A 14,613-nucleotide genomic window follows, 5' to 3' on the forward strand; every position below is an offset into this window, starting at 1 on the left:
CTGCCTTGGCAGCAGCTAATGGGGAGCCTTAATAAATACAAATACAAATACAAACAAAAACTATTACAGCTTTCATCTCTGGGAGAGAGGGATGGAGAGTTGGAGGATAGAGGGAAAGATGGATGGAGGAGAGGGAGAGGGTTGGGTGTGAAGGTAGTCTGGGAGAGAAGGATATAGAGGTGTAGGAGAGAGTGATATATGGGTGGAGGACAGAGGGAAAGAGGAATGGAGAAGAGAGAGGCAGAGAGATAGAGGTGGGTGGGAATAAGGCAGAGCTGTTTAAGGGAAAGCCATTGTGTAGTGGCGGCCTGATCGCGGCGGTAAAGAGTGAATAATGGGGCTTGATTACAGTCCATGAACGGCACATCGTTCAGAATCAATCGTCGAGCACAATTACAGGAGCGCAAACAGCAGCCCTCTCTCTTCCCGGACAGAATAGGAAGTGATTGTGTCAGAGGACAACATCATCCTGGAAATTACTTGTTGCCTCCTCGTATGGAACCATTAGAGCAGGTGCACCCACACCCACAAGCCACCAGCCTTTCCTTATGCACTTAGAGCACACACACACACACACACACACACACGCTCACACACACACACACACACAAACATGCACCCACACCCACAAGCATTTCAATATGCACTTAGGACACACACACCTTCTAAAAAGCTTTCACAGTCACCTTAACATGCACATTCACACACCTCACACACCACATAACACTGTATCAATTAAAGCACATAATAATAAAATCTACTCAGACAAAGACTGACTGGTGACTGTACACATGGACACACAAAACCAATATATAAGTGATATACCAGATGGTAGAGATGGTCCTTGTCTAACAGTGTGTTTGCCCTGGTCTCAGGTATGGGTTTGGGGTTCTGGATGCAGGGCTGATGGTGCAGCAGGCCTTACAGTTCCAGGCTGTCGCCCCTCACAGGAAGTGCACAAAGGAAGTCATTCTTGACCCCATCAGGTGCTGTCACAATGCTAAAGCATCCATTTAAAAATGTATTGGTGCAGAGGAGGGGCAGGAAGGCTAATCATTTCTATATGGAACAACAAGATGTCTATACTTTATGTTTTTTTCACCATTTAAAAATAAAGAAATAATAAAGAAAACAAAATGATTAAAAACTGCCGGGTGAGGTATCTGGCAGCAGGTTTGTGTGTTGTTGAGATTTGATTGACAGCTGTGTGGATGGTTGTGATGGTGATTGTTTCTCTGAAGGATCCTGCCCTCTGGGGGAGAGGTCAGTGTGAACATCCAATCAGCAGGCTGCTTGGGGACGGACACTGAGGTCAACACGCTGGAGCATGTACAGGTCAGAGAGACAGGTTCAAATGTTATTACCAATACACCACTTCCTCTAAGTGTGTGTGTGTGTGTGTGTGTGTGTGTGTGTGTGTGTGTGTGTGTGTGTGTGTGTGTGTGTGTGTGTGTGTGTGTGTGTGTGTGTGTGTGTGTGTGCGCGTGTGTCAGTATGTAAATTGAAAAGGGTTTGTCTTTGGCTGCTTTCTCCTGGCAGAAAGCATTGGTCAGGGCATCGCTGCAATTGTGATTGATGGATGTGTTGCCATGGGAATGTGCTGTAAACAGGAGCAGGCTGTCAGTCTTTTAAAGCTCGGCAGCAACTCACTCTGCGATGTGCCATTGTCACACCAGATGTGCTGTGTGAGATGAACGGGGGTGGGTGGGGGTACACGTCATCTGTTTACTTAAGTCATTCATCTAACACTAATACTAATACTCCCCAACCTCTCTCGCTGTCTGTATCCTTCTCTCTCAAACATACACACACACACGCACACACACAATTGTCTCTCTCTCTTTCTATCACATACTCTCTGTCTTTGTCTCCCTTTCTCTCATACTCTCACACACACCCCAGGTGAAGGTGAGTCTCAGCAGTGTGTGTCGTGGTGACCTCTCCATAGCCCTAGTGTCCCCAGCGGGCACAGTGTCTCTGCTCCTGGCCACGCGGAGCAACGATGCCTCGGCCGCCGGCCTGAGGAACTGGACACTGATGAGCGTCCAGTCCTGGGGGGAACACCCTCACGGCGTCTGGATACTCAAGGTCAGCCGCCGTCCTTTACCATGTTTACACCCCCAGAGAATCTAGTTAAATGAACACTTTTGAGACTAACCTCAGTTCATCCCAAAGTCTCATCCGACTATAGCCATTTCTATTTTCTTCTGTGATACATTGATGGATACTCTTACTCAGTAAGAGTGATGTTTGATATCGACGAAGGGACTAAATGGAATAGAAATTAAGAATCCCTAGTCCATTCCACTGAATGACCAATTACACTCCAGACTCACTGTCATGCGATGCAGACAACAATGAGACAAAGTGGGTGAGGTCATTTAGTGTGTGTTTGTGTGTTTGCGTGCGTGCGCGCATGCATGTTTGTGTATGTGCATGTGTAGGTCAAATGGGAATCAGGCCTTGTAAACAGTTGGAGGTTTATAGAAAAAAGCTGGCGAGATGAAAGGGACACCTCCCCCCTCCCTACACACACACACACACACACACACTCACATCCTCCTGCAGATTTACTGTCCCCTTTGTGACCAATTACTCAGGCCCAACGCTGTGGAGACACAGAGAACACAGCAGAGCGACACACAGGCTCATTACCATGGCTAGAGTCACAGTCCTCAACACACATTAACAATGGGAGCTGACGATGCTCGGCACAGCTTGGCACAGCTTAACACACTGCTAATCAGCACACACAGCACACAACACAACCCTTAACGCACAGCAGCTTACTGTAAATCAGCCTACAGACAACACATACTGTTTGTATGCATACACATACACACACACACTCAACACACAACAACTTACTGTATCTCAGCACACACACAACACACACACACTTACCGTAGATATGAACACAAATATGAATACATAGAATAAAATGCACACTTTGCACTACACACTTGCCACAGAGAGAGGGATGCCCTACCACACAGACTAGGATTTAACACAGCTATCTCCTGTATCAGTGTTTTACTCAAGGACAGTGGAGGAGGCTGGAGGGGTGGAGGGAGCTGGAGGGGTGTTTCTGGCAGGACTGGAGATAGTCTTTATTGATCTGTCATGATGACAATTGTCAAAGAGCGTGGTGGTGAAAGAGCCAGATGGAATTGAAAGAGAAAAAGGAGGACTCCGCGCCGTGACCTTCCAACACGCTGAAGGATATCACCGCAGGGCAGTAAACGCTGTAAGACATGGTAGACTCTCTCTCTCTCTCTTTCTCTCTCTGAGTTCCCGCTCGCTCTCTCTCTTTCTCTCTAAGCTCACGCTCTCTCTCCTCACTCTCTCTCCCCCTCTTTTTTGCTAATTCTCTCTCTTTGAGCTCTCTTTTTTTCTGCTCTCTCTCTCTTCCTCCTTTCTCTCTCTCAACCTGCCCAGTCTCTAACCCTCCTCTGTAATAGCCCAGAGGAAGCAGAGGAAGCTGGCTGGTTTGTTTACACTAGAGTAGGAACATTAGTGTACATGAATATATCCCTGCTCAGTAGAACACTGTTGCCCTTCTGCAGTGTGAAACTGAGGTAACGTCACAAAGGAAATAAAGTACAGTATGACAATTTAGACCCACTTGCTTTGTGTATTGTTGGTTTCTATGACAATAAAGACTAGTACCCATGCATGGAGACACGCACAGAGACACGCGTGTACACACACACACACACACTGGCACACTGACATCGAACACACATACACACACAGACCGACAAACACACACACTCCTGCTCAACCTCCTCTGGCTCACAACTGCCCCCTCTCTGCCCCCTCAGCACACCACAGCCCCTGGTGCCCACACGAATGACATGGTAGTATGGTATCATAGCACTATGGCTCGGCTTTAGAGTTTTTAGAGGAGAGATCCCTATTCCCAGTAGACTGGATAGAGCTGGATAGAGAACTATCTGCTGGAGTAATACAATAAGTGTGTTTAGCCTACAGCAGTGTGGCTGGCATGGTTTGTGACTGACAGATGATATATATACTAATACAATCCTAGGTGGCACATCTGGATTCCCTCCCTCCTTCTATGCCCCCAAAAGGACCCAGAGAACTGACACATAAACAGTTATAGCATAGATACATGTACTGCAAAATACACTCAAATACACATTAATTCTCACAAGCACACAAACACTCACTCTGGCCCAAGGTGGATTTCTAAAGGTGCATGCATTTGCATGCATTTCCATGTATAATGAGTTTGGGGAGATCAAGCAATCCAATCGTCCTTTGTGGGTAGTTATTTTTCTTTTTTGGGGGGAGCGGCCCTCCATGTGAATATCGCCCACAGTGTGTGTTGGCACCGCATCGCAGATGGTCGGGGCTGAGGGCACCCTGTGGGCACAGGGTACCTCTGAGTGTGTGTGTATATGCTCGCACTTGCGTGTGTATTTGTGTGTATGCGTTTGTGGCATGTATGTGTGTGTTGTTGTTATGGTGCGTGTGTGCGTGCGTGCGTGGCTCCCAGCGTGCTGAGCGGCCACCGTGGCCCTGTTGTGGATGATTGATGCAGTAGAGGGAGCAGAGAGAAGCTCAGGTTCAGCCAGAACCTCCAGTCTCACACACTACTGGGCCCCCGTTGCTTTACATATGTAAGCCCAGCAAGACTTCTGCTGGCATCCTCCACAGCACTCTCTCTCTCTCTCTCGCTCCCTCTTTCTCTCTTTTACTCAATCACACACTTTCTCTGTATATATATATTTCTCTCTTTCTCTCTGTCTTACTCTTCCTCTTTTTTTCACACTCAAACTTTCTCTCACCCTGTCTTTCACTCACACGTGCTTCTTCTTCTCTGTCTTTTCAGTCTTTCCCACCCTGTCTTTCTCTTGATCTCCAGCAATCAACTACTTCTTGGTCTATCTATCTCTTATGATCTCTGATGCTTCATCTCTAATCTCCTTCTCTCTATGTACCCTATTACTCTCTATATCTTTGTAATCGCCCCCCACCTCACTCTCGCTATGGGCCCAATTCCGACCTGAGTTAACCACACGTAAATGGAATGTAATACCCTTTTTATGCACTTTTCTCTCTATGCGTATTCTGACCTTGGAATGGTGTGCTATTCACCTGCTATTAGTTTTGGGTGGAGAGCGAATAAATGAAGGTGTGGCGGAGGTGCGTCTACAGATACCCCGTATTCTGACCTTGACCTTAATTCCCTAATGATTCCACCACCTTTAGGCGCAAGGAAACAATGAATAAGGTCTAGCGAACCTACCGGTTTTTCCAAGAGAAATAACACCATTCTCCACGCACTGTAATTTACAACTTGAAAAGAGCTATTGATAAGAGCTAGGTAAATGAGTAATCCATTTGGATAAGGGAATTGTAAATATATATTACACTTGTTTTAAATATATTTTACCTTATAATCACTGGAGACAAATGTGAAATCAGTCATATGCAGCAAACTGAAGCATATCAACATATCAACTTTCCCACAACTCCTGTGCCATCATGCAGAATTTAAATTGTAAGGCCTTTTAACTTGCAGTGCTGGGAACTCTCGAATGTCTGAATTATACGCTACCCCGACTTTCTCTATTTGGTATTTCTATCATGTTAAATGTTAGCCACTATCAGTATCGACCGTCAGTAGGCCTAATAACAACACATATTCAACTGCCAATTTACTATTAGTTCCCTTCAGTTGGTATAGCCTACATTATCATTCCATTTAATTACATTGTTTCATTTACCTTCATTTGCTTCCTCTGCACAAGCCTTCACGGCCATGTAGTTGTTGATGAGGATCATTAGTAACAGTTGATCATATTTTGTTTTGAAGACATGTAGGCTAATTTAATCGTTATGGAGCGCAGACCAAGCCATAACAGTTTGAATCCGACGCATGGCGCAATACTTGGCTGTGTCATCACACAGTTCCATGGTTAGTGCAGGCAATAGAGGGTATAGCCTACTATTGTACACTATTCTCCCTATTATAATTATATGTACACTAATCTTCCAACATTACCATGGGTTAAAGAACTGAATTTGTCAATTTTCAGAATTAATCAAACCACTGTTTTCTTTCTTTCGTGTGTTAAGGCTCTTCAAACCTGTTTTTTATGATTAATAAATACTTTCCTAACCAAATATGGATATATTTAAATGGCTTTCTTTCATTGATCCCTAATATTCTGAACCCGTTCTCTCGATATATTCTATTGAGTATGTCGACAAAACTCCAACTAAAAGGTACACTGTATTTAAAGGGGTGGCTTAAGATATAGTTACCGAAAACCCTATTGAATGAAAACTCCACGAGAAAATCCAGCAAGTGGGAGGGTTTTCAATGGTTGAATTACATTTACATTTTACATTTACATTTTAGTATCCAGAACGACTTACAGTTAGTGAGTGCATACATATATATATATTTTTTTTTCATACTGGCCCCCCGTGGGAAATGAACCCACAACCCTGGCGTTGCAAGCGCCATGCTCTACCAACTGAGCTACACAGGGCCCCGCACGCAAGGGAACCACGCCTGTAAAGCCCATTACGCACCTTCATAAGGTAAGTCTGAATACCAACTACTGAGAAGTGCGTAGGAAAGGCGTGTATAAAAAAGGAGTAATTTCCTAAATGGGAATCTGGCCCTAGGTGCTTTTGTTTCTTATAATGTAGCCTACCTGTTTCTCCCTCTGTATTGTCTCAAAGTATTAGTCACTTCTATTGCCTCTCCCTTTCCGTTTTTTATCTCTTACATATACAACTAAACGTGCAATTTCAAATAATACAAATTAAAAAAAATACACAAATACTAGTCCCAGAACATCTGTACAGACAACAGGGGATTATTATGACATAGCTACATTTGATATTTAAAGCAAATTGTCATGACTCCCTCCGAAGCTGCCTCCTCTCCTTGTTCGGGCAGGCTTCGGCGTTCGTCGTCACCGGCCTTCTAGCCACTGCCGCTCCTCATTTCATCATTCCATTGGTTTTGTCTTGTTCATTACACACACCTGGTTCATATCCCCTCATCAGTACCTGTATAAGTGTTCCCTCTGCCCCCTTGTCTTTGTGTGTGATTGTTTATTGTGAGGATAGTAAGCTCGGTGGAGCTCCTTTTATTTTGTATTGCTGGGTTATTTTCCCTGTGTGCTTTGTTCGTTTCAGTGCGCCTGTTTTGCACACCGGAGTGTTTTGACGCTTTACTGCGTAACTCTGTTTTCCGGAATAAATACTGTTATTCTGTGATTTACCCTCCTGCGCCTGACTCCTTCTACTCACCCATCACACAAATCCAACAAAGAAACTCTTGTTAGACACAGACAGACAAACAAACAAATCATCAGTCATAGTTCCATATCAGTGGAGGCTGCTGAGGGGAGGACAACTCATAATAATGGCTGGAATGGAGTGAAAGGAATGGTATCAAACACATGAAAACAAAAAGAAACGTGCTTGATACCATTCAATTAACTCCATTCCGGCCTTTATTATGAGCCGTCCTCCCCTCAGTAGCCTCCACATGATCTTTGATTGTGATGTTATAGTATATTTTAGCATAAAGTCACACGTCAGGGAAATAAAAGTGAATTTAATATAATTTAATTGATTGGAATCCGGGTTTCCATGTCACCTGTGAGACTATTAGTGTCAGAAAGCGATCCGGCCCTACATTAGAGCATGGTCTCCTCTCTCTCCTCTCAGCCATGGACGGCCGGCTATCGACCCACCTGTGGCATCACACGGTTTGTTTACCAACAACAAATCAATGCTGCGCTCAGCTGGGGGCTGCTGGGAATGGCCTCTGTTCCCCTCACATATGGACTGGGCAATACTATGTTGGACTGTTTGTGTGTGTTTGACTTATTGTTGCCCTAGGGCCTAGTACCTGACAATACATGTGTTACGGTGTACAGTGGGGAGAACAAGTATTTGATACACTGCCGATTTTGCAGGTTTTCCTACTTACAAAGCATGTAGAGGTCTGTAATGTTTATCATAGGTGCACTTCAACTGTGAGAGACGGAATCTAAAACAAAAATCCAGAAAATCACATTGTATGATTTTTAAGTAATTAATTTGCATTTTATTGCATGACATAAGTATTTGATACATCAGAAAAGCAGAACTTAATATTTGGTACAGAAATCTTTGTTTGAAATTACAGAGATCATACATTTCCTGTAGGTCTTGACCAGGTTTGCACACACTGCAGCAGGGATTTTGGCCCACTCCTCCATACAGACCTTCTCCAGATCCTTCAGGTTTCGGGGCTGTTGCTGGGCAATACGGACTTTCAGCTCCCTCCAAAGATTTTCTATTGGGTTCAGGTCTGGAGACTGGCTAGGCCACTCCAGGACCTTGAGATGCTTCTTACGGAGCCACTCCTTAGTTGCCCTGGCTGTGTGTTTCGGGTCGTTGTCATGCTGGAAGACCCAGCCACGACCCATCTTCAATGCTCTTACTGAGGGAAGGAGGTTGTTGGCCAAGATCTCGCGATACATGGCCCCATCAATCCTCCCCTCAATACGGTGCAGTCGTCCTGTCCCCTTTGCAGAAAAGCATCCCCAAAGAATGATGTTTCCACCTCCATGCTTCACGGTTAGGATGGTGTTCTTGGGGTTGTACTCATCCTTCTGTTTCCTCCAAACACGGCGAGTGGAGTTTAGACCAAAAAGCTCTATTTTTGTCTCATCAGACCACATGACCTTCTCCCATTCCTCCTCTGAATCATCCAGATGGTCATTGGCAAACTTCAGACGGGCCTGGACATGCGCTGGCTTGAGCAGGGGGACCTTGCGTGCGCTGCAGGATTTTAATCCATGACGGCGTAGTGTGTTACTAATGGTTTTCTTTGAGACTGTGGTCCCAGCTCTCTTCAGGTCATTGACCAGGTCCTGCCGTGTAGTTCTGGGCTGATCCCTCACCTTCCTCATGATCATTGATGCCCCACGAGGTGAGATCTTGCATGGAGCCCCAGACCGAGGGTGATTGACCGTCATCTTGAAGTTCTTAAATTTTCTAATAATTGCGCCAACAGTTGTTGCCTTCTCACCAAGCTGCTTGCCTATTGTCCTGTAGCCCATCCCAGCCTTGTGCAGATCTACAATTTTATCCCTGATGTCCTTACACAGCTCTCTGGTCTTGGCCATTGTGGAGAGGTTGGAGTCTGTTTGATTGAGTGTGTGGACAGGTGTCTTTTATACAGGTAACAAGTTCAAACAGGTGCAGTTAATACAGGTAATGAGTGGAGAACAGGAGGGCTTCTTAAAGAAAAACGAACAGGTCTGTGAGAGCCGGAATTCTTACTGGTTGGTAGGTGATCAAATACTTATGTCATGCAATAAAATGCAAATGAATTACTTAAAAATCATACAATGTGATTTTCTGGATTTTTGTTTTAGATTCCGTCTCTCACAGTTGAAGTGTACCTATGATAAAAATTACAGACCTCTACATGCTTTGTAAGTAGGAAAACCTGCAAAATCGGCAGTGTATCAAATACTTGTTCTCCCCACTGTAGATAACAAGGTCTATTAAGATTAGATTGTAGAAATTCTGTGAAGACATAATACGAAATGCTGTGTATATACTGAACAAAAATATTAACGCAACATGTAAAGTGTTGGTCCCATATTTCATTTCCGAAATAAAAGATCCCAGAAATTCTCTATACACACAAAAAGCTTATTTCTCTAAAATGTTGTGCACAAATGTGTTTACATCCCTGTAAGTGAGTATTTCTCCTTTGCCAAGATAATCCATCCACCTGACAGGTGTGGCATATCAAGAAGCTGATTAAACGGCATGATCATTACACAGGTGCACCTTGTACTGGGGACAATAAAAGGCCACTAAAATGTGCAGTTTTGTCACACAATGCCACAGATGTCTCAAGTTTTGAAGGAGCGTGCAATTGGAATGCTGACTGCAGTAATGTCCAACAGAGCTGTTGCCAGATAATTATATATTCATTTCTCTACCATAAGCCGCCTTCAATGCCGTTTCAGAGAATTTGTCAGTACGTCCAACCGGCCTCACAACCGCAGACCATGTGTAACCACACCAGCCCAGGACCTCCACATCCGGCTTCTTCACCTGCAGGATCGTCTGATGAGGGGGCGGGTGCTGAAGCGGTTTAAGTCGAATGGTATCAAATACATCAAACACATGGTTTCCATGTGTTTGATGCCATTCCATTCGCTCCGTTCCAGCCATTATTATGAGCCGTCCTCCCTCAGCAGCCTCCACTGGGAAAAACTCATTCTGATTGGCTGGGCCTGGCTCCCCAGTGGGTGGGCTTGGCTCCCAAGTGGGTGGGCATATGCCCTCCAAGGCCCACCCATGGCTGCGCCCCTGCCCAGTCATGTAAAATCCATAGATTAGGGCCTAATTTATTTATTTCAATCGGCTGATTTCCTTCTATGAACTGTAAATCTTTGAAATTGTTGCATGTTGCGTTTATATATTTTTGTTCAGTATAAATTCTGTATTAACTAAGTGTTTCTGTGTGTAAAGGGTTGATATTAGTTTGACTGTATACAGTCATGGTGTGTGTTTGGGCTGTGCTGTGTGTGTGTGTGTAACAGTGCTGTGTCCCGGGCCCCCAGGTGACAGACAACAAGGGGTCAGTGGGCCGCTGTGTGAGGGTTAGCTCAGAGGAGGCAGCGGGAGCCCTCCTCAGTGTCACACTGCTCCTCTACGGCACCTACAACCCACAAAGGAGACTGCACGGTACGAGGCATCTCTATGTGTGTTTGTATGTGTGTCATTCTGTCTGTCTTTGTCTGTCCGTCTGTCTTTCTGTTCGTTCTTCCATCCATCCGTCTGTCTGTCCACTCTCTATATCACCCATCAGGAAAGTCTCCCTATCCTCGTACCCACTGTGAGTCCACCACCGTTTCACCACTGCTGTACAGTAACTGTAGTGAAGTCAGTTCTACAGTATGTCTCTCTCCCTCTTATCCCTCTCTCCAACTTCTATCCCCTCCTCTCCTCTGTGATAACTGCAGTCATTTCTCTTGGCCGCGGTGGCAGGTGGTGACCAGGGGAAGTCTGATGTGTAATTACGGAGTGACCCCGGCAGACCCCTGGCGCCCCCCTCCTCAGTGTATATCAGCTCCCCGGTGCCCTCACACACACACGCACTCACACACATACAGACACACACATACACACACACACACACACATGCACACACACACACTCACGCGCCAGGCCAGGGCAGGCCAGGGGCCGTGTTTAAGAGGTAGGAGATGGTGCTGTGACAGAGACACGCAAGCCGTTTCATAGCCCACCTCCTCTTTCGTTCCCCCTCTCTCTCTCTCCTCTCCCTCCTCATTCTCTCTATCCATCTCTTCGTCCCTTGATCTAGCTGTAGTCCATCTGCTGTCCATGTGAAGACACTTTGAACTGGGAATGCAAACACAACAAGCTCTCACAGTCTCACTGCAGAATTAGACATTTATCCACGTTTCTCAAAACGTCAAATTTCGAAGTTGCTCCAAACGTCTAATTTAGAAGGTTAAGGGTTAAGGTTTTCGATAGGGTTAAAACATTAAGTTTAGGCAGTAATTCAGAATGGTTAAGGGAAGGGTTAAGGTTTGGGACAAGGTTAAAACAAAACAATTAAAAACGAGTGTCCACCACTGGGATCAAACACGCAACCTTCCAATCCAGTCACCGGATTACGCCCATCCGCTACCCTCGTTCACAATACCCTAGCAAAACCCAAGCCTACTTGATGATAATAGCGCTCACTGTTGCCCCTAGTGGCTGGTTTTGAAGGCTTTTCCTGACGTCCCCAGGACGTGAATAGACCTCCAATTTCGAAGTCACTCTTGAGCGATCTGCCTGCGCAAACACATGTGCAGACTGAACAGACACTTTTATGAACACACACACACAAACACACATGTACAAAAACACATACACACACACACAAACACAAAGGCACAGATACTCACAAAACACACACACACATCTCTATCCAATCTCCGATGAACAAGTGTGTTAGAAGGGTGTTAAACAGATACTGTGAGAGAGATAAAGTGTCAGATACCATGGAGACACCAAAAGAACATGAAGTGGTCAATTCCATCACAAAGGATCTCATAGAATTGCAATTTGTGGGGTTTCCAAGTGTGACTGCAACTCTGTGCCTGTCTGTCCAACACCTAAGCCAAAACCTCTTGATGAGGTTGCTGGTGTTAAGACGCTACAGTAGGCCATCATTACAGCCATAATTATGTATAGTTAACTATTAGTCAGTGCCACTCAATATAGCCATACTGTGTATGTGTGTGCGCGTGCGCATGTTTTTTCCCTCTGTACAGTATGCTGCTGCATTAAGGCAACAGGTATGTTGCTGCATACTTCCATGTGTAGGATGAAACCAACTAGATATTGTCTTTGTGAGTGTGCTGTCTGGGTGATTCTGCGTGTGTTTCTCTCTCGCTGCGTGCTTGTTGGTGGCTGTGTGTGTGTTGTAAGTGAAAGTAAATTGCTGTGATTATGTAGCAGTAATTGAACAGGGACGGTGTGTTTAATTGAGATGTTTGTCCCTGATGTTCCTCTATAGTAGCAGCTCTGCGCTGGTGACAAGTGTGCTGTGTGTGTGTGTGTGTGTGTGTGTGTGTGTGTGTGTGTGTAGGAGATGCTTTACTGTTTGTTGGTTTACTGCATTTTTAAGCCGTTTAAATATGTTTGTGTTGTTCTTTACCTGTTTGTATAATAGGCTACTGTATGTGTTTTTTTGTGTCTGTAAGGCTTTAGGCCATTATGTTTTTCTTGGTTGGGTGTGTGAGTGTTTGTGTACGTGTGCGTGCGTGTTTGTATATGCACTGGCTCTCTATCTGATATGCCTCCTGGGCTCTCTCACCCAAATCAAATGGTAGGAAACATCAATTTCACCACTCTCCCCTCTCTTCTTATCTACTCCTCCCCTGTCTCTCAAGCCTCGTCTATCCTTCTCCCCCTCCTCCTCTTCCAGTCTGCCTTCCTCTTCTCCTCCCCTCCAGCTCCTCTCCTACTGTCTCCGTCTCTTCTCCTCCTCCCCCTCTCCTCTCCCTGCTCGCTCTGTCTCTGTGGAGGTGTGATTACCCTCCTCCCCTGAACAGTGGTGATCTGAGCATCTGTGTGTGCGTATGTGCGTGTGTGCACTGCGTCAGGCGTGTCTGTCTGTCTGCCTGCGTGCATGCGCGTTTGTGTGAATGTGAGTGTGTGTGTGTGTGTGTGTGAGTGTGTGTGTGTATGAGAGCAATGGTGATCTGAGCATCCTGGCGCTGGGCATTGTGCAGAGCGATTCATGGGCCACGTCTCCAAATGAATGCCTCCATTCACAATTACACCCTCTCCATTAGACGCAGCCTCCACTGTGTCGGAACGCCTTGTTGTCTTCTTTTTCCCCATAAAAAAGCAATTAAATCTGGACAAAACAAGCCATGATGGAACGGTGTACCTGAGAACAGCAAGGGCCAAATCTTTAACTGAGTTCACACAATCTCTACCGTCTGTCGCATTCAAATGCATACAGACAGTCTCATACCGTGTACCCTTCAGTCATATACATGTATGCATAATATACATTATTTTACATATGTACAGTATGTTTGTGTGTCTATTTTATAGGCACGCACACAAACATACTCTCTCTCTCACTCACTCACGCTCAAAGCACGCATGCCTGCACTCACGCACACAAATATAAACACACATACAATATTATAATGATGTTCTGTGTCTCCCGCCTCTCTTTTCCCTCTCTTAGAAGAGCCCCTGCAGAGTTTTTTGTCCATGGGTGCGTACCACCCTGTCCCTCGGGCAGGGCTGTATGTTTGGGACAGGTACCCACCTCAGGACCTGATCCAGTGGGCCTTTGAGCTAGAGAGAGACAGGAAGGTGGGCACTGATGACATCCCCGTCCCGCGCCAACGCAAGGTATACCGCACCACGGGCACACATACACAAATTTGCACACACTGGCACATACACACAATCACTCTCGCACACGAACACATACACTTGTGCACACTGTTCTAGAAGTGTGTTAACTACACACACACACACACACACACACACACACACATCACACACAGTGATTTACTATTACAATAAATCACTGGCGCCGCCTAATTTCCTATGGATTTCAATTTCCCCCTGGACAAATCTACATTGATCAACTTCAGGTGTAAGGATGTGCCAGGCGTCGCTCACGTTGACAGAGTGAAGAATGGCTTTCAGACAAGCGTGTGTGTGTGTGTGGAGTAGTGTTACCTCACTGGGAATGTTGTTTTGTATGTTGGTGGTTCATGATTACCATCATTTACAAAATATACATTATAGTATGAGGCCACTGATTGCACTGTTTATTATTCAATGAAAATTAAAAGGCAAAGTTCTTTAAAGGGGGAAAGGGGATGCCTAGTCAGTTGCACAACAGAATGCATTCAACCCAACGCCTCTGAATCAAAGAGGTGCAGGGGACTGCCTTAATTGACGTCATCAGCGCCCAGGGAGCAGTTGTTGGGGGTTAATTGCCTTGCTCAAGGGCAGAATGTTAGATTTTTTTCCACCTTGCCCACTCTGGGATTCAAA

At 45.3% G+C, this 14,613-nt stretch overlaps 1 protein-coding gene across 1 annotated transcript in view; it reads left to right on the top strand.

Annotated features, from left to right (window-relative positions):
• Positions 1 to 13,956, top strand: part of LOC121543941 (neuroendocrine convertase 1-like) — a gene marked incomplete at its 3' end in the record, with an annotated part of 171,864 nt that extends 157,908 nt beyond the window's left edge. Inside the window, exons 14-18 of the mRNA XM_045215297.1 lie at positions 876 to 986; positions 1,242 to 1,335; positions 1,903 to 2,088; positions 10,629 to 10,752; positions 13,787 to 13,956. Coding sequence (XP_045071232.1) covers positions 876 to 986; positions 1,242 to 1,335; positions 1,903 to 2,088; positions 10,629 to 10,752; positions 13,787 to 13,956 — 685 coding nt within the window. The remainder of the gene's footprint in view (positions 1 to 875; positions 987 to 1,241; positions 1,336 to 1,902; positions 2,089 to 10,628; positions 10,753 to 13,786) is intronic.
• Positions 13,957 to 14,613: the final 657 nt, after the last annotated feature.

This window comes from Coregonus clupeaformis, unplaced genomic scaffold, assembly GCF_020615455.1.
Source record: "Coregonus clupeaformis isolate EN_2021a unplaced genomic scaffold, ASM2061545v1 scaf0419, whole genome shotgun sequence".
NCBI lineage: Eukaryota > Metazoa > Chordata > Actinopteri > Salmoniformes > Salmonidae > Coregonus > Coregonus clupeaformis.